This window comes from Calliphora vicina, chromosome 1 (genome assembly GCF_958450345.1).
Source record: "Calliphora vicina chromosome 1, idCalVici1.1, whole genome shotgun sequence".
Classification (NCBI taxonomy): domain Eukaryota; kingdom Metazoa; phylum Arthropoda; class Insecta; order Diptera; family Calliphoridae; genus Calliphora; species Calliphora vicina.
This window is the reverse complement of record NC_088780.1, coordinates 63683087-63706328: the sequence shown is the minus strand read 5'-3', so window position 1 is coordinate 63706328 and position 23242 is coordinate 63683087. Positions and strand designations below refer to the sequence as shown.

At 29.6% G+C, this 23242-nt stretch overlaps 1 protein-coding gene across 1 annotated transcript in view; it reads right to left on the bottom strand.

Moving 5' to 3' along the window:
* Window positions 1-1289: 1289 nt before the first annotated feature.
* The window catches only part of LOC135963152 (aminopeptidase N), a 153779-nt gene continuing 131826 nt past the window's right edge, over window positions 1290-23242 (bottom strand). The window contains exons 10-12 of the mRNA XM_065514926.1: window positions 11940-12133; window positions 11546-11860; window positions 1290-1560 (exon numbers count right to left, since the gene is read on the bottom strand). Of these exons, the coding sequence (XP_065370998.1) occupies window positions 1296-1560; window positions 11546-11860; window positions 11940-12133 (774 nt within the window). The 3' untranslated portion in view covers window positions 1290-1295. The remainder of the gene's footprint in view (window positions 1561-11545; window positions 11861-11939; window positions 12134-23242) is intronic.

Genomic DNA, 23242 nt, shown 5'->3' with positions numbered 1-23242 from the left:
TTTTTGCAAAAATAAAACTGGCAACCTAGTCTAAAACATCTTCACAAAATTGCCTTTCTAATGAAACCGGTGTGTAGCTCATCGGTTGGATATTTTCTGAGTCTATAACGGACATATGTAGGTAGAAAAAATTTTTATATTTTGTATATTTAAATTAAAATTACGCTAAAAATTATTTTTTTAATGGAGGGGTTTTATAATAATTTCTTTTTTAGCATACTTAAAAAATATTTTTGTAAAAAAGTACCAAAAATAAGAATCAAATTTCAAAAAAGTGCCAAAATCCATTTGAATTTTTTTAAGGACTACTATTCTATTTAAATTAAATTTATTGGATATGTGATATAAAAAATTACTAAAACATGGGTTTCGACCGTTTTATCCCCTTAAAAGTACAAAAATCAAAAAGTACCACACACCTGCCCACTTATTTTTTGCATAAATTTAGATTAAGCTCGAATTTTAGTGCTAGCTTTATTAGTTCCGGAGATATAGAGATGCCGATTTTACCCCTTAAAATTCGAATTTCCAAAAATCCCTTCTTATACATTAGTTCTCCAGATAATTCAAAATAAATATTAATTTTGTATGGGAGGTGTCACACTCCCTGTTTTCGGTTAAACTTCACACATTGATAAGAAATTGATTCGTACAAAGTTTGAAGACTGTCACAATTATAGTTCTGCAGGTATTCGAAAATAAATATTTACTTTGTATGGGTGGTGCCACGCCCATTATCAGTTACGCTGAGCATAATGGTACCGAAGTAAATCCCGCGAAGTTTTACTGCTTTCACAATTATAGTTCACCAGATATTCCATAATAACTATTTACTTTGTATGAAATTTCAAAATAAAAAGTAGCCTTTTGTTTTCAAGTGGGTCGATCCCGTGGTTTAGGCCGCTATAAGTCACTAACAAACAAACAAATAAGCAAACAAATACACAGACATATAAATATGTACATTTATTTGTATATAGATTTTAAATAATTTGCTTTTTTATATTTACACAACAATTAAATACATACATATGTATATCATTTTATGTCTAAGGTCCACTTACTGTTCTACAAGTGTTTCATATAAAATGAACGTAAAACTTCTTATCAAAAATTGAGTGTACATTAATTTTATTAATATTGATTAATGTGCTGTTTTTCTATAGCGAACGAGTACTCTGAGTGGAAATTTAACATGTGTTTTGTTATTGTAACAAAAACAAAATACATGTAAAACGTCCACTCAAAACGCTCATTCGCTATAGAAAAACAGCACATAAAGTTAAGAATTTTTATTATTCAAAAAATTTATTTTCTGTTGGTGTATTCTTTGCCAAAAAATCATCAAGCCAACTCTCTATTACAGGTAAATTTTCGTCACTCCATTTTTCTTCTTCTTTTATGTTCCTCAATGACTTTTCAATTATATGCAGAGCACTGCCAAATTCCTCTTTGTGTTCATCGTACAGCTTTTGGACCATATCGTGACCTTCTTTAGTTGTAAAAACGCCAGTGGCTGAGCCGATCAAACTATTCCATAGATTCGCTTTGTTTTCAAATCTAGATTAAATTCAACATAAAAATATAACACATTATCATATAATTAAACAATTAAAACATCCCTACAGACAAAATAAGACGTAAATGATTCGAAATAGCTTAGAAGAAAAAAAATCTTAAGGATATCTTGTGTGGCCAGGGCGATACTTCAAAGCAATACGAAATAATACTTCTAGAAGATAAAAAGGTAATATTGCTAGATGAAATCTTCAGGAAGATGTATAAAATATATCTCCAGATTTTCATTATGAAGATAACAATTTGATATCCCATAACCTAACACTATGAAGATACAAATATGACTCATTGAATTTCAATGTTTTAACAACATTTATACACAAATAATTTTAAACAAAATCAAAATGTTCGCTCTTCTATGCGCTTTACATTACTTAATTTGTTCTTTAATTTACGGGAAATATAAATATCTGAATGATATATACAATAACACAAAACATATAAAATATAAGCTGCTAACTATTACGAGTTCAAAATAGAACTTGTAATAGTTTGCAACGAGAGAACACTCTCTAAAATTTATACGCTCTTGATTTTTTCTCTACTTGCTAGTTTTTGAGTTAAAGGGGGGTCAGACGGCATGTATTGCTTGTGTTTTGTGCCATGTATTGGGACATTTTTCCATATGTAAACATATACATGCCGTGTGATCCATATGAAACTTTGTGTATGTAAAATACATGTGTATTACTCGTGACATTTTTGGCAATTAGAGCATGTTCTATTTTCGTGTGTATAACAGAGTTGTATTTTGAAATACAACACTGTGTGAGTGCAAAATAAAAAAACAAAACAAAAAAGAGTAAAGAAAAATCATAACAAAATAAATTTCATTGCATTAAATATATATATTGTGATTTAAAAATGTTTTAAATAAATATATTGTTAAAAACAACAAACATATAAACTAATAGAGGTTATGTCACATGCAATTACATATGTACGTTTGAACGTGGAAATTATGAATCACATGTATAACGTGAATTTTGACATACACATGGAATTCCATATGTATCGAATACATGTCCCAATACACAAGCAATACATGCCGTCTGACCCCCCTATTAATGAACGCTTTTCCAGTAACAATTGTTACTAAAAGGGGGGTCAGACGACATGTATTGCTTGTGTTTTGTGCCATGTATTGGGACATTTTTCCATATGTAAACATATACATACCGTGTGATCCATATGAAACTTTGTGTATGTAAAATACATGTGTATTACACTGACATTTTTGACAATTAGAGCAGGGAAAGGCAACCTATACTATTGCATTTTACGATTGTATTAGTTATACACTCTTTCCGCTCTCACCACGAAACGGTGTTGCCAGTAAACTTTCGTCGCTTTTCCCCAATTAAAAATCTCATATTGTTCATCATACATCTTTAAATGTTGGGACATATTTTTTTTCACTGGCAACGCTGATTCTTAAATTGTGCGATAAAAAACGATACACAACCTGCTTGTTTGAGTTCTCAAGCTAGACTGATTAAAAGTTGTTTATTTCTCTACAATGCGTGTGCACACGTACGTAACTTGGGGGTTACACGATCAAGTTTTGCCTTTCAAGTTTTAATACAATCACACTTTTTTACTAATACACTCACACTTTTAAGAATTGAAACGAACTTGCATTCAATTTCACATTCAAGTTGGTGTTCAATTTTTCATTCAAGAAAACAGCTGATTACATTTTTATGTCCAATTTGTACTAAAATTGTTTTCAAGTTGCGTGCTGCCTACGTCACCGCTTTAAATTTTTATAAATTTTGACAAACAGTATATGTAAAAGACTATCAAGAAAAACTTGATCGTGTGGCTGCAGTGTAAGAGAAGAGTAAATGAAAAACGCGGCTCCCATGTTTTGCCTTTCCCTGAATTAGAGCATGTTCTATTTTCGTGTGTATAACAGTGTTGTATTTTGAAATACAACACAAAATAAAAAAACAAAACAAAAAATAGTAAAGAAAAATCATAACAAAATAAATTTCATTGCATTAAATATATTTATTGTGATTTAAAAATGTTTTAAATAAATATATTGTTAAAAACAATAAACATATAAACTAATAGAGGTTATGTCACATGCAATTACATATGTACTTTTGAACGTGGAAATTATGAATCATAATAATAGGGGGGGTCAGACGGCATGTATTGCTTGTGTATTGGGACATGTATTCGATACATATGGAATTCCATGTGTATGTCATAATTCACATTATACATACGATTCATAATTTCCACGTTCAAACGTACATATGTAATTGCATGTGACATAACCTAAGTTTATATGTTTATTGTTTTTAACAATATATTTATTTAAAACATTTTTAAATCACAATAAATATATTTAATGCAATGAAACTTATTTTATTATGATTTTTCTTTACTCGCTTTTGTTTTGTTTTTTTATTTTGCACTCACACAGTGTTGTATTTGAAAATACAACACTGTTATACACACGAAAATAGAACATGCTCTAATTGCCAAAAATGTCACGAGTAATACACATGTATTTTACATACACAAAGTTTCATGTGGATCACACGGTATGTATATGTTTACATATGGAAAAATGTCCCAATACATGGCACAAAACACAAGCAATACATGCCGTCTGACCCCCCTTTAACGTGAATTTTGACATACACATGGAATTCCATATGTATCGAATACATGTCCCAATACACAAGCAATACATGCCGTCTGACCCCCCTATAACTAGTAACAACTTTTAGTTATTGAACATAGCTACAGTATCAAGGTGCATTTAATAAGGTGCCATCGGCAGCACAGCTGATTATAGAAATAGCATGCACAAATGTCAAACTACATATATAAAAATATCCGCCCGTACGCCCGTATGTCAAACTCTATATATAAAAAATAAGTGAATTCGCCTGTATTTATTTCAATTCGCAACTGCTGTCACCTTGTTAAATACGCCTTATCTACAGTATCTAACTGTTATCAACGAATACATGAGAGAGAAGTCGTGTTTATAGTCGTCGATGACAACTTTAACCACATTGTCACCCATATGATCATCAACGACAATGTGCATGATAATCAGCGTTGCCACTGAACAAATCTTATTCCTACCAAATTTTTGTCAAAAAACTACCAAAATCGTTTTAAACCTACCATTTTTTTAAAATCATATACATATGTATGTCAAGAATAAAAAATAAGTTTTGATTTTATTAAACAAAAACGTGATATAAAATACAATTTAAACTGTCCCATTGTTCTATAATTCTTGCAATAACACCTTCTAAAGATAACCATCTTGTTTGGCAAACACCTAATATTTTATGAGATTTTACAGAACAGTATTCCTGAAATTCTTTAAGCTCGTTATTTCTTTTGGGACTATGAGAGAAAAAACAAGTAAGAGTGCTATATTCGGCTATGCCGAATCTTATATACCCTTCACCTTTGTTGTGGATGCATTATTATTTTTTATAATTAGTATATAGGTATGTATGTACATTGCCCACTTTCAGCGTACAGCATCCTAAATTTATCAAGAACACAAAAAACAACAACAACGCCAAACGAAACAGAACACCAAAAGAAAAAACAAAAACAAAATACGCAAGGCAATGAAACCAACACACATCCAAACATACGTTTAATTGTATAAAAAACAACAACAACGCCAAAAGAAACAAAATACGCAAAGCATGCACATTCAAACATACGATTTGTTGTTTTTTTGTCAAAAAAACCAACACACAACCAAACTAAACTTTAGTTGTATAAAAAACAACAACAACGCCAAAAGAAACAAAACACAAAAAAAAACAAAATACACAAAGCTTGCACATCCAAGCATACGTTTTGTTGTTTTTTTGTCAAAGCATGCAATACATTGTGTTTTTTGATGAAATTTTCAGAGGTTGTCTCGGATTTTTGCTCATATCTCCGTTATTTATGGACGGATTTTGCTGATTTTAAATAGCAAAATTCTCGAAAGTATGTCTGACAGAATTGTTGAAGATTTGGATCCCGGAGATATCTGGGGCCTTCAGAAAATTGATTTCAACAGACAGACAGACAGACGGACAGACAGACAGACAGACAGACAGACAGACAGACAGACAGACAGACAGACAGACAGACAGACAGACAGACAGACAGACAGACAGACAGACAGACAGACATGGCTTAATCGACTCCGCTATCTATAAGGATCCAGAATATATATACTTTATAGGGTCGGAAATGAAAAATGTAGAAATTACAAACGGAATGACAAACTTATATATACCCTTCTCACGAAGCTGAAGGGTATAATTATATATATTACCACAAAGAAGCTCAATATTTTTTGGCAACAACTTACATGCATAACTGGAGCAGAGTTGGAGTGAGTGACATGTGCACTTAATGTAAAACAAGTCAGTTTCATTAGTAAGTAACGTCACCAGCCATAACGTTAGCACCGTCTGTTACCAATCCGATCAAGTTTTTTAAAGGATCGTTATGTGTAGGGTTTTTATCCCGGTACAAATTTCCCGGGAATTTTGCCAATTTTTCACTACCCGATTCCCGGGATTTTTAGTCGGGAATCCCGGGAATTAAAGACTGACGAAAATACATTGAAAACAAGTAAGAACTTCATTTTTTTCGCCAACAAACAGTGAAAAGTAGTTTTTACAGTGTTTTGCTTATATCTCGGCAATAATAGATCGCTTACTATTATTATTTATTTATTTATCGCATTATTAGAGATCACTAAGGCAGATGCAGTTTCAATTTTCCAACTTATAACAGATTTCTTTTCGGCACATAACTAGGGTTTTTAATTTCCCTACCTTTTTTGATTCCCGGGAATCGGGAAATTTTTTTTACATTCCCGGGTACCCGAAATATATAATGATACTGTAAATTAGGAATATTATAGCCAAATTTCATATAAAAACTTAGCGTTATAATTATTAAATATCAGAGCTTCGAATTAATTAATAAAATTTGAGCTTAATTCACTAAAATCTTAATCCGTAATTGCAAAATGTCAGCCTTTTATTCCATAAATCCATTCCTAATATTTAATTTTTTAGATTCATTCCAAAGCCTTTGTTTAAACTGAATTAAATTTAAAGTTAATTAATAACAGAATTTATTCAAACTTTGAATGATTAAATTTTTGTTAAACCAAATCATTTACAAAATTAATTGAAACAAATTTTCTTAAGCCTTTTTGTACTAGATTTTAATTGAAGACAAATTTAATCAATTAATAAATTTGAGAAGCTATTTTGTTATGGATTTGAAGAAGAAATTTAAAGAAATTACAATGATTCAATAAGAAATAATGATTCAATAAAAAATAATGAATTCTCTTTTTAAATTTTCATACGAAAAACCCCAGATAAATAATAATAATAATAATTTTCACTGTTTTTTGGTGAAAAAAACAGAGTTCTAACTTGTTTTCTATGTATTTTCGTTAGTTTTTAATTCTCGGGATTACCGACTGAAAATCCCGGGAATCGGGTAGTGAAAAATTGGCGAAATTCCCGGGAAATTTGTACCGGGAATTCCCGGGATGAAAACCCTAAATAGCACAGCAAAAGCATAGGTAAAAACATTATTTTTCCACACGAAATAACATACGCAGCACTTGTTTCGCACGAACAGCTACAGTCCACCATCGTAGTCAAATTTTATTCATTAGTTTTAGAAAGTTGATGTTTTGGAAATATTTTAAAATGCTAGTTTTATATTGTGTGTGCTATTATTACCTATCAGAAAATTGGGTATAATTTTAATTGCCCTTATCCACAAATAAAAAAATTGGGTAAGACTGTCAGTGCCCAGAATATCAACGCTTCATTTAAAATCGTAAAGGCACTAAAAAATAGCAAATGATATCCTACAAAGTATTAGGATTATTTAATATTAACATTTTTTTTAATTTTTAAAGTTTTAATTATAATTTAATACGAATTTAGTACGAATTTAAGTGAGATATGAATTTTGTGATGTTCTTTAATTTTCATCAATATTTTTTTAACGAATTGAGGTTTTGTTAACTTTTTTGTTGAAATACATATTTTTTGTTCCAATTAATAAAATTACTTTTAATTTTTTATATAATCACCTATTATTGCCTGTATAATTTCATAATATTTAAAAAAAAAATATGTTGTACGATTTTGAGTGACACTCACTGTAGCTGTCAAACAGGGGGCAAATCACGGCATTCAATATCGAGTGCACGTTCGTGTAGAAAAAAATTTCGATGGCCGCAATGTTTTGGATCACAGTAGTCGATCGTAATTTATATTACCTACTACTATTTTTTACATTTCTGAAGCATATGACAATAAGAAAAACAAAACAAAAAAGGGAAAACAAGATAAATAAATTTGTCATAAATTGTGAAAAAAATGCAGAAAACATTTAATAAAAATGGATTCAAATGTTTTTTTTGTATTCCTCATCATCGGCCAGTGACAAATTTCAGAATGTTTCATACTTTGATTAGCACAAAGTACCATGTGTAATGTTGTGAAAAACGTAAACAAAATGCAAAACAAATTGTGGCCCAAAATTTTACAATTTTAAAATAAAATATGTATATTTTTTACACTTATTTTGAGAAAATATCAGAAAAATACGTATATTTTCATTTATTTATTATTTTACTTCATTGTTTTGGTTGATTTGTTTAGTTTTACCACTAAACGACAGTGTTTGTTTCTTTTCGATAAGAGATTACCAATCGAGTACGACTTCGAGTAAATACGTTTCGATAACGACTGCCGTGATCCACCTTAACTACATTTCGATGACAAAGTACTCGATTTCGAATGCGGTGATTTGGCCCCAGCATGTAAAATTTTTGGCATGAAAAAACCATAGTTTTTCGCAGATATGAACAGAGTACTAGGCTATACAAAACAAAAACAGGTTTATAACTAGCTTTTGAGATAAACTAGTTACAAACAACGAGTTTTTGCTAATGCAACTCTGTTTTCCAACATTTTTCTGGCAACGCTGGTAACATTTGACATTTGCTCAAAAATAAAAACACAGTTTTCTTTTAAAAAAACCCAAACTGTAAGAAAAAGTTTTAAAAATTTATTAAAAAGTGTTTTTTTATATAATATGGACAACGAAAATAAAAAGTATGTTTATATGTACATATATATGTACGTAATATAATTTTTTTTATATTGAAGTCCGCTGTTATATGACTTGTCAAAAATAAACCACTTAACTGTCTAAAATGCTGATGTAAACGGTATAGTTTATGAAAGTAGCTTATGATCATAAACTAGTTTGAAAATTACAAGTGTAAATGCACTATAAGCTAATAAGCAGTTTTTATACCCTTCACCTTCGTGAGAAGGGTATATATAAGTTTGTCATTCCGTTTGTAATTTCTACATTTTTCATTTCCGACCCTATAAAGTATATATATTCTGGATCCTTATAGATAGCGGAGTCGATTAAGCCATGTCCGTCTGTCTGTCTGTCTGTCCGTCTGTCTGTTGAAATCAGTTTTCTGAAGACCCCAGATATCTTCGGGATCCAAATCTTCAATAATTCTGTCAGACATGCTTTCGAGAATTTTGCTATTTAAAATCAGCAAAATCGGTCCACAAATGGCTGAGATATGAGGAAAAAACCAAGACAACCTCGATTTTTGACCTATTTTTTACCTATATCTGGATTACTAAGACATTAATTTAGACAATATGGATATCTAATGATAGATATTTCAAAGACATTTGCAACTACGTATATAAGACCATAGTAAGTTGGACCTACAATGGGTCAAAATCGGGAAAAAAATGTTAACCCGAATTTTTAAAAAAAAAAAAAAATTGAAAAAACAAAAAATATTTTTTTTTAAATTTAAAAAAAAAATTGAAAAAAATTTTTAAATTTAAAAAAAAAAAAATTTTAAAATTTAAAAAAAAAAATTTTAAATATAAAAAAAAAAAATTAAAATAATCGAAAAAAAATTTTTTCCAAAAAATAAAAAAATGGAAAAAAAATTAAATTTTGTTTACCTAAAAATATTTAAAAGTTTGAAGTATAATTTGGTGAAGGGTATATAAGATTCGGCACAGCCGAATATAGCACTCTTACTTGTTTATTTATTTTTAAATTGTTTGATAAAATAGGCAAATCTTGCACATCCAACCACACGTTTTGTTGCTTTTTTGTCAAAGCATGCAATACATTGTGTTTTTTGATGAAATTTTCAGAGGTTGTCTCGGATTTTTGCTCATATCTCCGTTATTTATGGACGGATTTTGGGTCGGAAATGAAAAATGTAGAAATTACAAACGGAATGACAAACTTATATATACCCTTCTCACGAAGCTGAAGGGTATAAAAATAGGTGTTTTTTTAATGGACCAGGTCCCCTTGGTAAGAAACATTTTTATTTTTTTTTTCAATTAAAATATATTATGAGAACTTAGCTTTCAGAAAGTATAAATTCCTTATACATCCTTTTAGAAATTTTTTGCGATAACATAAAAAGAAAAAAAGTTCTTTGTTCCCAAAAAATTAGCGAAAAATCGGCTTTTTAAAATTTTTTAAACAGTTCTTTTTCTATTTGACACATACATATGTTGTTATTCTAATGAAGGAAAACTGGAGAAAATCGGAAAATATTTGGATACGCGTGTTATCAAAAAACTGGAGTAGGTTTTGTAAAAATGTTGAAAATTTAATTTTCAAATGCGAATATCTCCTAAGCTATAAGAGATAATAATTGATAGCTACGACTAGGTATTTTGTAGCGCTCGATGAAAAGATTTTATATTTTTTATTTTTTTGAAATCGGAACACAAACGAAGAAATAGGATCGTTTTAAAAATGTAATATAGCCGAGGTGTCCTACTTTGAGGAGCCTTGTTCGCGCCCCTGGTGGGCCCATGAGGTCCACGTTCAGTACTTGAACTCGACAACACTTCTTCCTTGCGCATGTGAAATTTCATTCAAACCAATCTAACCATTTAGAAGTTACAGATTTATTTCCCTCTTTTTTTCTATACCACTATGTGTCGCTTACGATAAAATTCGTTTACTGTAAAATGTAAACATTGACTTGCGATAAAATCTTACCTCCTATAATTTTGAAGTTATTAACAATTTTGATTTTCTGTAAACGCTGAAACATCAGTCGGTTCATAACATTTTAAATTTTGCAATAAAAAAAAAAAAAATTTAAAATGTCGCTTACGATAATTTGGCGCTAAGGGCTCGATATGCTCACAGCTTAAATGATGCAGTGTATTTGCATTTTTTTTCTTTTTTTCTGTTTAGGCGCTAAGCTAAGGTCATTTTTAAAGAATTTAAAAAAAAAAAAGTTTATTTTAAATTTTAAAATGGGAAAACAAACTTCAGTTGAGAAAAGAAAAGACCCTATTCGTCATTTGAAACAGTGCAAAATCCAACGATAAACTTTTGAAATTGTTGCAATTATTTCCTAAACTGCCCAGCACATTATAGAAAGGTTTCGCCACGAAAATAGAATAGATGATAAGGGTAGAACTGCGCCAAATAAAATATTTAATAATGCACATAAGAAATGGATTGTCCGTAAAGTTGAAGAAAAACCCAATTTTGAAGAATGAGGTTGAAAAATATTTAGGTTTGACGGGTTCTGCGCGATGCAAATTTTGATGGATGGAGTGCCCAAAATAAGCCGTTGATAAATGCTGTTAATAGAAGACGAAGAATCGAGTTTTTTCGACAATAATTGAACACAGACATTTCATTCAGGAAGTCCGTTATTTTTTCAGATGAATTTTTCAGGTCTGATAGGAAGTCTTGTATAAGAAATCCAGGTTATATTTGCTTTCATCTGCAAAAATAACGGACTTCCTGAATGAAATGTTTGTATTCAAATGTTGTCGACAAAACTCGATTCTTCGTCTTCTATTAATACTATGCTTTTTAAAAATCCCTGACCACAATTATTTACCTTTGCTTTATGACGTCCCAGTTGTTAGAGAGAAAATTGAACAAAGTCGTGTAACCACTTGAACCGCCAGTTAACATGTTGAAAATCAGAAAAATATCATTTTCTGTAAAATTGGCATTGCCTTCTAAAATCGTTATATTTAGTATACGGTTGATTTTTTCCGGTTGAACCGGGCATCCAGCTAATGTTTTTAACAAATACGTTCGTTCACTTTGTATTCTGGTCCTGGGAAAATTAATAACACGTTCTAAACCGAACTCCCATTCATCAATTGTACCCCACTTGAAAACAGGACAAATAAACTGGTTTGGAACACTGAAATGAATTAAAATTTTATTAATAAAAAATTTTGGTATTAAGAAGTGTGTAATTTTGTAATAATGATAATACCTACAGAATTTGTTCATCTGGGTTAGGGCTATCCATCCATAACTTAAAAGCTCGTTGGGCCACTTCAATGCATGGCTTGTAACCGGCCCTACATAGAAAGGTTTCAGCTATTGATTTTAAATCGATTTGCCATGCCTCATTATTATTGGGCTCGCTTAGCTCTTCGTAGAGTGGCGTCAATAACACTCTAACGTAAGTCTGAAATACACATTATTAACATTAAATATTTATTTGAATTTATATCAAAACGAACATTCCTTATTAAAATTACTCATTTTTAATTTACGAAATAAAAAAACTTTATATTTCGCGTTAGTTTTACTTTTGTGGAGGTTCAAAACTTCATAAAAAGATACCATACATATGACAAATACATAATACATATTTGAAAATAAATACATATTTATTTTAATTATGTTTCACAAGTAAGATTATCTGCTAGGACTTTTACTATAAAGTTGAAACTGGAGTACTCTTAGCGTATTGCAGGTACATTGAGTTCCCTATGAATATTTCAAAAGTATCAGTTATTATTCTTGCGGCTTTTCGATACTGATTAAAGATATTGAATGCTGGATGATATATAGCCAGCTATATGTTCTCTATATATCCTAAATCCACAAAATAAATTCGTATAACATAATAGAAAAAATAAACATAAGAAAAATAAAGAAGAATTCATTTAAAAATAATCTTAGTGGGAGAACTGAAAAAAGTGGAAATAAATCTGTAACTTCTAAACGAATAGCCCGATTTTCCATGACTGTTGATAAGTTTTAATTTAGAATTTGGGCCGATGGGGGGCCGAGCCACAATGCCACAAAGTGGAGCACCTCGGGTATATCAAAAATTAAAAATGATGTAAAATTTTTGTTTGCAATCTGATTTGGAAGATTTTTATATGTGTGGAATATACTTAGGCCCTAATTTTGTAAATCACGTCACCAAAGTGATATTTATGTGCAAAGCAAAAACAACAATTCACACATTTCAAAAATTTGTTTTTGTTTTATGTACAAATTGTGAACCAAACAAACGCACAAAAATTCAAGCGTTGATTTGCCTTTCATAATTTGAAAATTGTGTACACAAAACAAAAACAAATTTTTAAAATGTGTGAAATGTTGTTTTTGCTTTGCACATAAACATCACTTTGGTGACGTGATTTACAAAATTAGGGCCTTAGTTTTTATAAAAACCGGACTTTTTTAAAAAATCGGTTTGTCGGTTAACCGAAAATTGGGCTTTTTTAGAAAACCGGTTTTTCGATTAACCGATATCGAAAAAACCGATTAACCGTCATTTAGAAAACATAAAATGTCAAATGAAGCATATACAGCTTTAAAATTTGTAGTTTTTAGTAGTCAGGAATGGTTAATATTAAATAACTATAAATATACAAAAGTGCTAAGTCCATTTAATTTTGTAAAAATTTCAAAATTATTATCTCAGTCAAATGGAATTGATTATAAATATGTTACTAACCCCCATATTCATAAAAAATTTTAAATTTTAACAATGTTTTAATACAAAATTTGATTTAAAAAAAAACACACTAATGAAGTCAAATTGATTGAAAGAAGGTATGTACCCAGCAAAAACTTCGCTTACAAAGTTAAGTAATGTCTTTTTTAATAACTTACTTTTTAAGTATACTTTTTTTTTTTTTGTTTTTTAGACTTTACTATAAAATAAACAAAACAAAAAAACTGTTACTTTCTTTCAATTTGCCCATTTTTATACCCTTCACCATCGTGAGAAGGGTATATATAAGTTTGTCATTCAGTTTGTAATTTCTACATTTTTCATTTCCGACCCTATAAAGTATATATATTCTGGATCCTTATAGATAGCGGAGTCGATTAAGCCATGTCCGTCTGTCGGTCCGCCTGTCTGTTGAAATCAATTTTCTGAAGACCCCAGATATCTTCGGGATCCAAATCTTCAATAATTCTGTCGGACATGCTTTCGAGAATTTTGCTATTTAAAATCAGCAAAATCGGTAAACAAATGCCTGAGATATGAGGAAAAAACCAAGACAACCTCGATTTTTGACCTATATCTGGATTACTAAGACATTAATATAGACAATATTGATATCCAATGATAGATATTTCAAAGACATTTGCAACGACGTATATGAGACCATAGTAAGTTGGACCTACAATGGGTCAAAATCGGAAAAAAAAATTTTAACCCGAATTTTTTTTAAAAAAAAAAAAAATGAAAAAACATAAAAAAAAATTTAAATTTAAAAAAACAAAAAATTTTAAAATTTTTAAAAAAAATTAAAATAACAATCGAAAAAATTTTTTTTCCAAAAAATGAAAAAAACAACTGGAAAAAAAATTAAATTTTTTTTACCTAATAATATTTAAAATTTTAAAGTATAATTTGGTGAAGGGTATATAAGATTCGGCACAGCCGAATATAGCACTCTTAGTTGTTTTATTGCATGTTTACATTTAGAAAAACAGAAAAGAATATTGCATTACTGTGTGAAAACTAGGGATGCCTAACGGGACTGGGTTTTACAAATCCCGGGATTCGGGATTTTAGAAATGTAAATCCCCGGATTTTTCGGGAGTTCGGGATTTTAGATAAACGTCAAAAACATCAAATTCAACAATAAAAACTATTTATTTCGTTAATATGAATAAGAAAAAATATAACAAAGCAAAAACTAATGCATTAAATTAAAATGAATTTAACCGTGATAAATCCATAACAAAATTGAAAATTTTATAACTTTTGTATTGAGTACATATGCCATATTCATAGCAAGAGGATTTTTAGGAAAGCGTACATTGCCCTTACTATGAGACCAATCGTGTAAAAATTGGTAATGAAGTTTAAAAGTTATTTGCAATTGAAACTGCACAATTTCTGTCGAAAATGTTTGCTCCATCCCTATATTAATATTAACAAGTAAGAGTGCTATATTCGGCTGTGCCGAATCTTATATACCCTTCACCAAATTATACTTCAAAATTTTAAATATTTTTAGGTAAACAAAATTTAATTTTTTTTCCAGTTGTGTTTTGAATTTTTTGGAAAAAAAAAATTTTTCGATTGTTATTTAAAATTTTTTTTTTTTAAATTTTAAAATTTTTTTTTTTCAAATTTAAAAAATTTTTTTTTGTTTTTTCAATTTTTTTTAAAAAAAAAAAATTCGGGTTCAAAATTTTTTTCCCGATTTTGACCCATTGTAGGTCCAACTTACTATGGTCTTATATACGTCGTTTCAAATGTCTTTGAAATATCTATCATTAGATATCCATATTGTCTATATAATGTCTTAGTAATCCAGATATAGGTAAAAAAATAGGTCAAAAATCGAGGTTGTCTTGGTTTTTTCCTCATATCTCAGCCATTTGTGGACCGATTTTGCTGATTTTAAATAGCAAAATTCTCGAAAGCATGTCTGACAGAATTATTGAAGATTTGGATCCCGAAGATATCTGGGGTCTTCAGAAAACTGATTTCAACAGACAGACAGACAGACAGACAGACAGACAGACAGACAGACGGACAGACAGACAGACAGACGGACATGGCTTAATCGACTCCGCTATCTATAAGGATCCAGAATATATATACTTTATAGGGTCGGAAATGAAAAATGTAGAAATTACAAACGGAATGACAAACTTATATATACCCTTCTCACGAAGCTGAAGGGTATAAAAATAAAAAGTATTGTTTTATTATATTACAAAAAATGTCGGCCTGTCTGTTAAAAACACGATAGGGCACAAACGAAAGAAGCCAGCTGGCAAAAATTATCCACAAATATAAGGTTTGTTTGGTATTGAAAATGGTCCATGATTTCCCCTAGCCCCATACAATTGTCTCCCGGAATACTGTTTGAGCAGTCATAAATATGTTGAATATGCGCCAATCCTTAAAAAATTGTGCACAAAATAAGTTCTAAGTACTCCGAAATTATACTGTAAAGTATTGCGGAAATCGGGCTACATTTGTCCCTAGTCCAAATTGGCTTATAATAATTAATATCGTGATGAAATTGGTCATAAACAAGTTGTATATGAAAATGAACCCTTCTACCAACTTTTGTGAGGTCCAGTCTAAAATATTTTATTGTCAATAAATAATTTGTATATAATGATTTTAACATAAATTTCGATATAAGTCATTCATTCATAAATGCTAATCAAGTCTCCATTGATGGTTGGTATACAAGATTCGGCGAGATTAGAATTATAAGTATGCTGAAATTTAGCTTTCTAGGTATTTTAGAAGCTTGACAAATCTTCCTGAAAATATCAAAAATCTTGTAATGTTCCGGGATTCGTTAATCCCGAAAAATCTCGGGATTCTTTTTCACAAATCCCGGGATTCGGGAAATCCCGATCCCGAAAAATCCCGGGATTTTCGGGATCGGGATTGGCATCCCTAGTGAAAACCATTATTCGACGCACAATAAAATAACTAAGCAGTGGTGTAGTGAGTACAACAACAGACTAGCAAACGGATGGTTGATGGTTCGACTCTTGGCTGCGACTTATTTTTTTTTATTTTTTGTTTGCAAATACAAAATTCTATAAATAACTCTACTAACAAAACAACTTATTTCCGGCCAAAATATAAAGGATTACTTTTGGGACATCGCGAACAAAAATAATGACTTCTTTCAGTAGAAAAATAAGTAGTCGAATCGTCAAATTCCCCTTATTTTTCGGCTTATTTGTAAGTAAAGTTTTTGCTGGGTACATCAAGTTCAACTTAACGTTTGGTAAAATCATCACTAAGTTTATAATGAATCATTATTAAGATTTAGCTTAACTTCTAGATTTATGCGGAATTTAATTTTTAATAGTTTCATTATGTGTAATTTATTCTGAAAATATTTTTAATTAAACTCATCGTCCTATACTATTTTGAAACATTGTAATTCTTAAAAATATTAATCTAAAGAGGTTTGTATTGTAAATCAGCCGTTTAGGTTTCAAATCAGACCAATAATGTGTATACAATGAATATAAAAAATGCACAAAAACATGAGATTTATTAATTTTAGTCCCAAATTTTAAAAACCGTTTAACCGAGTGATAAAAACCGGATAAACCGATTAACCGAAAATCAACATTTTAAATTAACCGGTTCTCAAAAACCAGAATTTCGAAGAAAAACCGGTTTTTCGGTTAACTGGTTTATAAACACTAAATCTACTAGACGAGATCTACAAAAAACATTGCTTTATCCAAATATTATACAGGTAAAATTTTATTTTTTTTACTGCTTTTTTTGCTAATAACGGATCCAATTCATTACCGATTTTCTTGAAATATCTTTTTTTGAATTAACAACAAATTTTGTACAGTTTTGAAAAGAGGACATAATTTCATACACGTTGATATATAATATTCCGCTAGTCAAATTTATGGATTCAAAATCAACAACAAACTGAAAATTATAAAATCTTGCCGTTTTGTAATATATTTTTTGCACTGCCTTGCTGACTGCTGCATAACCAAATACCGAAGAACACTACAAGATGAAGTCAATTACTGTGAGTTATGTATTTTGAAGCCATTAATGTACAAAATTTTTAAACATTAAAAAAATATAGAAGACTTTTTTGAAAATATGGATATAAGAAATAAAATGCAATAAAAATATTATTTATTAATCGTTTTTAATTAAATTTTACAGTTTTATTGAAATTTTTAATGTTGAAATTTATATATAAAATAGGTTTAATTCGGATGGCTCTGGACCACGCAATAGAGTACGAAAAATGGTGCATTGTGGCTCGGCCACCCCTTGGTGTTATAAGCCCAAATTCAAAAATTATACTTATCAACACCTTCTTTATACTCAAGGGACATTTTATTAAAATCGGGCTATTCGTTTAGAAGTTGCAGATTTATTTCCAGTTTTTTTTTAATTCCCCCACTGTGCGACGTAATTTCTATTAAAATGTTTGTAGTTGTATACATTTTAATATACTTTATCTTTTGTTATTAATCTTCCAGAAGGGTACAGTAGAGGTTACTCTATGCTTTATAACTGCAGCGGTTTACAAATAACAGTTGATTTTCATTGAAAAAAATTCTTCGTGTGTGTTGAAATTGTTTTTTAATTGTTATCCAATTCCAATTCTTGAATTAGTTTTTTTCTTCTAGTGATGGAATTTTCTAATTGTTTTGTGGATCTAAAGCAGCGAGCTGCAGTGAGCTCTCAAATGAGCTCTCTTGTTTTTATTTTCACATGTACGCAAGCACACACATTGTATAAAAACAGTCAGTCTCGCATGAGCATTGATAGAAGCAGGTTGTGTTACGCTTTTACGTTTGTTTATTTCATTATTTCAGCTATTTGTTTTTGTTTTTGCCAGAGAATAATTCTCAACTCATACAACTACAATATCTAAAAACTGTAGTGGTGTGAGTTTGCATTTCGCTGATCTAAAGACTTTATGACTCATTTAAATGACATTAAATAATGACTTCTTCTTACTACTTTTGATAATTTCATACCAATCATCAGGACAAACAGCAGCTAATTTAATTATTTCATGTAGTTCTATTGTAGAATTTAAAATTTTGAATAAAATTTAAAATTTATTTGTTAATTTTTTTTTGTAACCATACATTTTTATGGTATTAAACAGAGAAAAGAGTGGTGTGGTGATTCCCACGAAACAGGTGTGTGGTTAATTTTAGAAAATTAAAAAAAAAATTAAATTTCGCTTGAGTAAACCAATGCCTTTAATTAAGCGGAGTTAATTGGTATAGCTTCTGAAAAAATCAAATAAGATTCATATTTTTTAATGGCAAATATTTAAATAATAGAAGAATAAAATAATTTTCAAAGAGTTCACAACTAATTAGATGGTAATATAACAAAATTTTAGCTTCTGACACATCCATATATAGAGAACTTTGTAGACCATGGGTAAAAAAGCTAGTATGACAAAACTAAGATCTGCCGAAAACATGAGAGTGTACAGGAGAATTCTAATTTTCATAAAAAAATCATATTCATCGGTGAGGGCCATTTCTGGAGGAATGGGAACGTCAACAAACAATATTGTCGAATTTGGGACGATACCAATCCTCATTAGAACCAAGAGCGTCCAATGCACCTCGAAAAATTCTCTATGTGGATTTCTCGCTTTTTGTTTTTAAAAAACTCACTCACTCCGTATAGTTAAGCTAAACGGACGTGTTTTTTTCTATTTATGCAATTATTTCGTTTTTAATGAAACAAAATATATCTTTAACCCTAAGTCTCCACGTAGCAATATTTATTGCTGCAATTGTCAAATTTGATTGCGTCAATGAAATTTGCGAGTGTAGACCGCAAATTGCTATATGTAGCAATCCATTGCGCAATGATTGCTCTACTGATTGCCTGAGCAATTATTGCTAAGCAATAAGCTGTCAGTTTAGTTGTCATTAATGTAAAATTTCTTCTTTCTATGATTCTGTGCGATTAATTTATACATATTTAATTTATTTATGTACCAAAACTAAAAAAACCAAGAAATTAGTGAAAAAAATCATGCAATACAAAATATAAGCAAAATACACCAAAGTTTTTCATAGAACTTCTCGCGTTGAAAATTTTGTATTTGTGACGAACGGTTTTCTCCACCTAAAGCAATCAGCAATCACTTTGCTGTTGTTCTGCCGACGTTATTGCTTGAGCTTAGCAATAAAAATTGCTACGTGGAGACCTAGGGTAACGCGATGGACGCGAAATATAACGTAACATACATAACTTAAAAAATATTACGTAAAATATATTTTTTTTCTTCTGAAATAGTTTTGTTGTTGTGTTTTAAGCCCATATTCCATAATTTGTTTTTATATCTCAAATATTTTACATTTTATGACGTTTTTTGCTTCTCTTGTAAAATTATAAAACGTGATGTTACGTACTTTTTGATTTTCGACGACGATATACATATAATAAAACAGAGATAGTAACTGTTATAAGTTTTAATATAAAACTCAAAATTTAATAATTATTTTTCAAGAAAAAATTTTTCTTCAAAAATAAAACTTAATGTTAAGTTTTATTTCTTTGTTCTAAAAATACTTATTATTTCTTGAGTTTTATTTTTTGTTCAAAAAATAATCATTATTTTTAAGTTTTATTTTTTTCATTGAAAAAAAAAAATCAATTTTAAGTTTTATTTTTTTGCTTGAAAAATAAAAATTATTCTTGAGTTTTATTTAATTTTTTTCAAAAATAAAACTCAATATGAAAATATATTTGTACAAGTATCATGAAATGTTAAATAAAATATGAGTATAACATGAGTGTACAACTACTATTTATACTAAAATTGTTGAAATTGTTTACTATTGTAATTACATACCAATTACCAAAAGGTAAAATACATAAAAATGTTTCATAACATAAATATGTAAACTAATACATATATTTATTTAAAGAACGCAACAAAAAGGAAATACAAAAATAATAACAAAAAACACAACAAAGAAATTAATTATTTAATTTAACAAATAGAATTTTTTTCAGGGATTCTGCTGATAAATTGCACCTTAAATCGGTTAAAACCAATTTTAGTGCCGAAAAGGACCGTTCTAACCTGTGTTGCGGGCACACTATGTACTACTTTTGCCAACTCGTACAAATGTGGGTAAATAAATTTTGTTTTCCTCCCAATACATCATTATATCCTTATCCAAACTAATTGGCTTAGGATTAAAATGATCTATTTCTGAAATTGCCTTGTTAATATCGTCATTTATATCGTCATCTTCATCGCTTGAATTTACTTCAATAGAGTTAAGGAATTCATTGAGGAGCGAACTTTGTTTTGTGCTGTCATACTCTGAAAATTCTTCCACATTATTTTGACGATTTGGGGATGAACTCTTATTCTTAAAGAAAAATTTAATAATATATAAAGTTACAATTCATACATAATCTAATCAAAATATTTACATTATTATTGTTGCGAACACTGTATATCTGTATTATTAGTTTTTTTAAATGATTCCTGGCAATCATGAGATAAGTCGGTTTCTGTATCAATACACGTCGAATTCTTGGGTCCAAATATATAGCTGCAATCACAATTTTATTTTCCATTAATAATTCTTCTCTTTTTTGAAGACAGTTTTCTAAAATTGTGCTGTGTTCGTTTTTGCCTTCCACTGTAAGAATCAGCTCTAACCATATTTTATAAAAATCGCCAAGGTAGAGCTGCTCGCTTTGAAGTTTTAGTGTATCTATATAAGCGGGTTCTAAACTATTCAAAAGGCTTCTATGGTATTCCAATCGGAAGTATTTAATTTTTGGCCCAATTCTTCTCGATCCTCACAAAACCCTTCGAATTCTATAAGTTTTTTTAGCATACAATATGTGGAATTCCACCGAATAGCTACCTTGTGCAATTATTGTGTACCTGTATATGTACAAGTAATCATACATATGTACTTTAAATGTGTCCAAAATTGACAGATTTACGTACCTGTAGGAAGAAGTTCTCAACACTTTTGCTAGTTTTCGAGCTTTGTTAATAGTTTCATCTGATTCGTTTATCTTTTGTAAAAAATCTTTTATAGCTAGTTGCAATGTGTGTGCTGCACATTTAATTGAGGTAATGGAATTAACACAAAGCCCATTTAACATCTGCTCATCATCGAGATCTGCCTCACTCCATTTAAGTTATCGTCGTTTTTATTCAAGATCTCTATAGTTTTTACCATGTTTCGTCCGTTATCCGTAGTAATACAATAAATTTGTTTCTTTTCTATATTAAATTCATTCAAAATTCCTTCTATTTCCAGACATAGGTTCTCTGCAGTATGTCTCTTATTGAGTTCAATTAACCCAAGGGTTTTAACTAAAATTTTATTTTCGCTATATAATTGTACGTTTACACCTAAAATTCCACGATTATGTCTGGTTGCGGTATCCATTTTCAGGCACAATACCTTTTCTTATAGCAACAATTTTATTTCGCATTTAATTTCAGTATATTTGTCGGATATTAATGCCATTATATTTTTAGATGAGATAGGGTTCATCTCAAGTCCGTTAAAAATTTGGCTAGTTAAAGTCTTAAAAGCCTTGGAATCCAGTACGGAAAATGGAATTTTTTCAGTTGTAATTAGGTCAATACAGGCATCTTTGACATCGTTTTGAGAAAAATGCACATAAAACTTACTCTTTTTATCCACAGCAGCTCCTTCAGTTTGATTGCAAAATTCTTTTTCATATAAATCATTATGCTTTTCTTGCAAATGTCTTTTAATATTCGAAATGTAAATTCCATTAAATTTTTTTTGCAAATTCTGCACTCGGACAAATTTTGATTTTATCAAATTTTTTCAATCATTAGTACTCGCACTTTATTTAAAAATTGCATTTAAGCAATTTAGTAAATCATAAAAAGAACTTACATTTGATTGTTGTTTAAATATAATTATATTTCACTTGCATTTAACATTATAAGAAATCATTTTTTTCTAAACATTTCGTTCGTATTTGGAAGAAATAAAATTCATATTGAGTTTTATTTTTTGAAAAAATAAAAAAAAACTCAACAATAATTTTTATTTTTCAAGCTAAAAAATAAAACAATGAAAAAAATAAAAATCAAAAATAATCGTTACGATTTGAACAAAAAAATAAAACTTAAAAAATAATCATTATTTTCTGAGTAATAAATAAAACGCAAAGAATAATTATTAAAAATAATTTTTTTAAATAAAACTTAAGAAATAAAAATCATTGTGCTTTCCGATAGTGCATCTTCTGAGAAAAAAATTGGTATATTCAATTCATTTTTTTCTTTAATCCTTGTATTTGATTTTTTTGTTTTAAATTTTAAGAATAATCATTATTTTCGGTCCTTGGAATAAAATAAATATATTTAAATAAATAAAACAAATATTGAAGTGCAATTAAAATTCTTCTTTTTTTTTTGTTCTGGTGTTTGTTTTTCTTTTTCTCTTTATGAGTTTCTCAAGTGCAAATTATAGTGTGCGCAGTAGACCGTAGGCAGTTATGATTTTTTTTTGCCGAACGTAGGCGTCGCCTTTTTACATTGTTTGTTATACCTTCGCCATTTACAGTCGGATCTTAAAGTATGATATATCAACGGGACCTCCAGTATCCCGTTCTAGTATTTATCCACCAGATCTTTGTTCCTACCCTAATGTCAGAAAATTGAAGCTCGCCATAAATTATTAAACCTTTGCTAACGAAGTAATTCGATAATACCTGCAGCACAGTCTGCATTTACCGTCGGATGTATAAGTATGATGAAAGGAAATCGTGTCTTTTTGTCAAAGATAA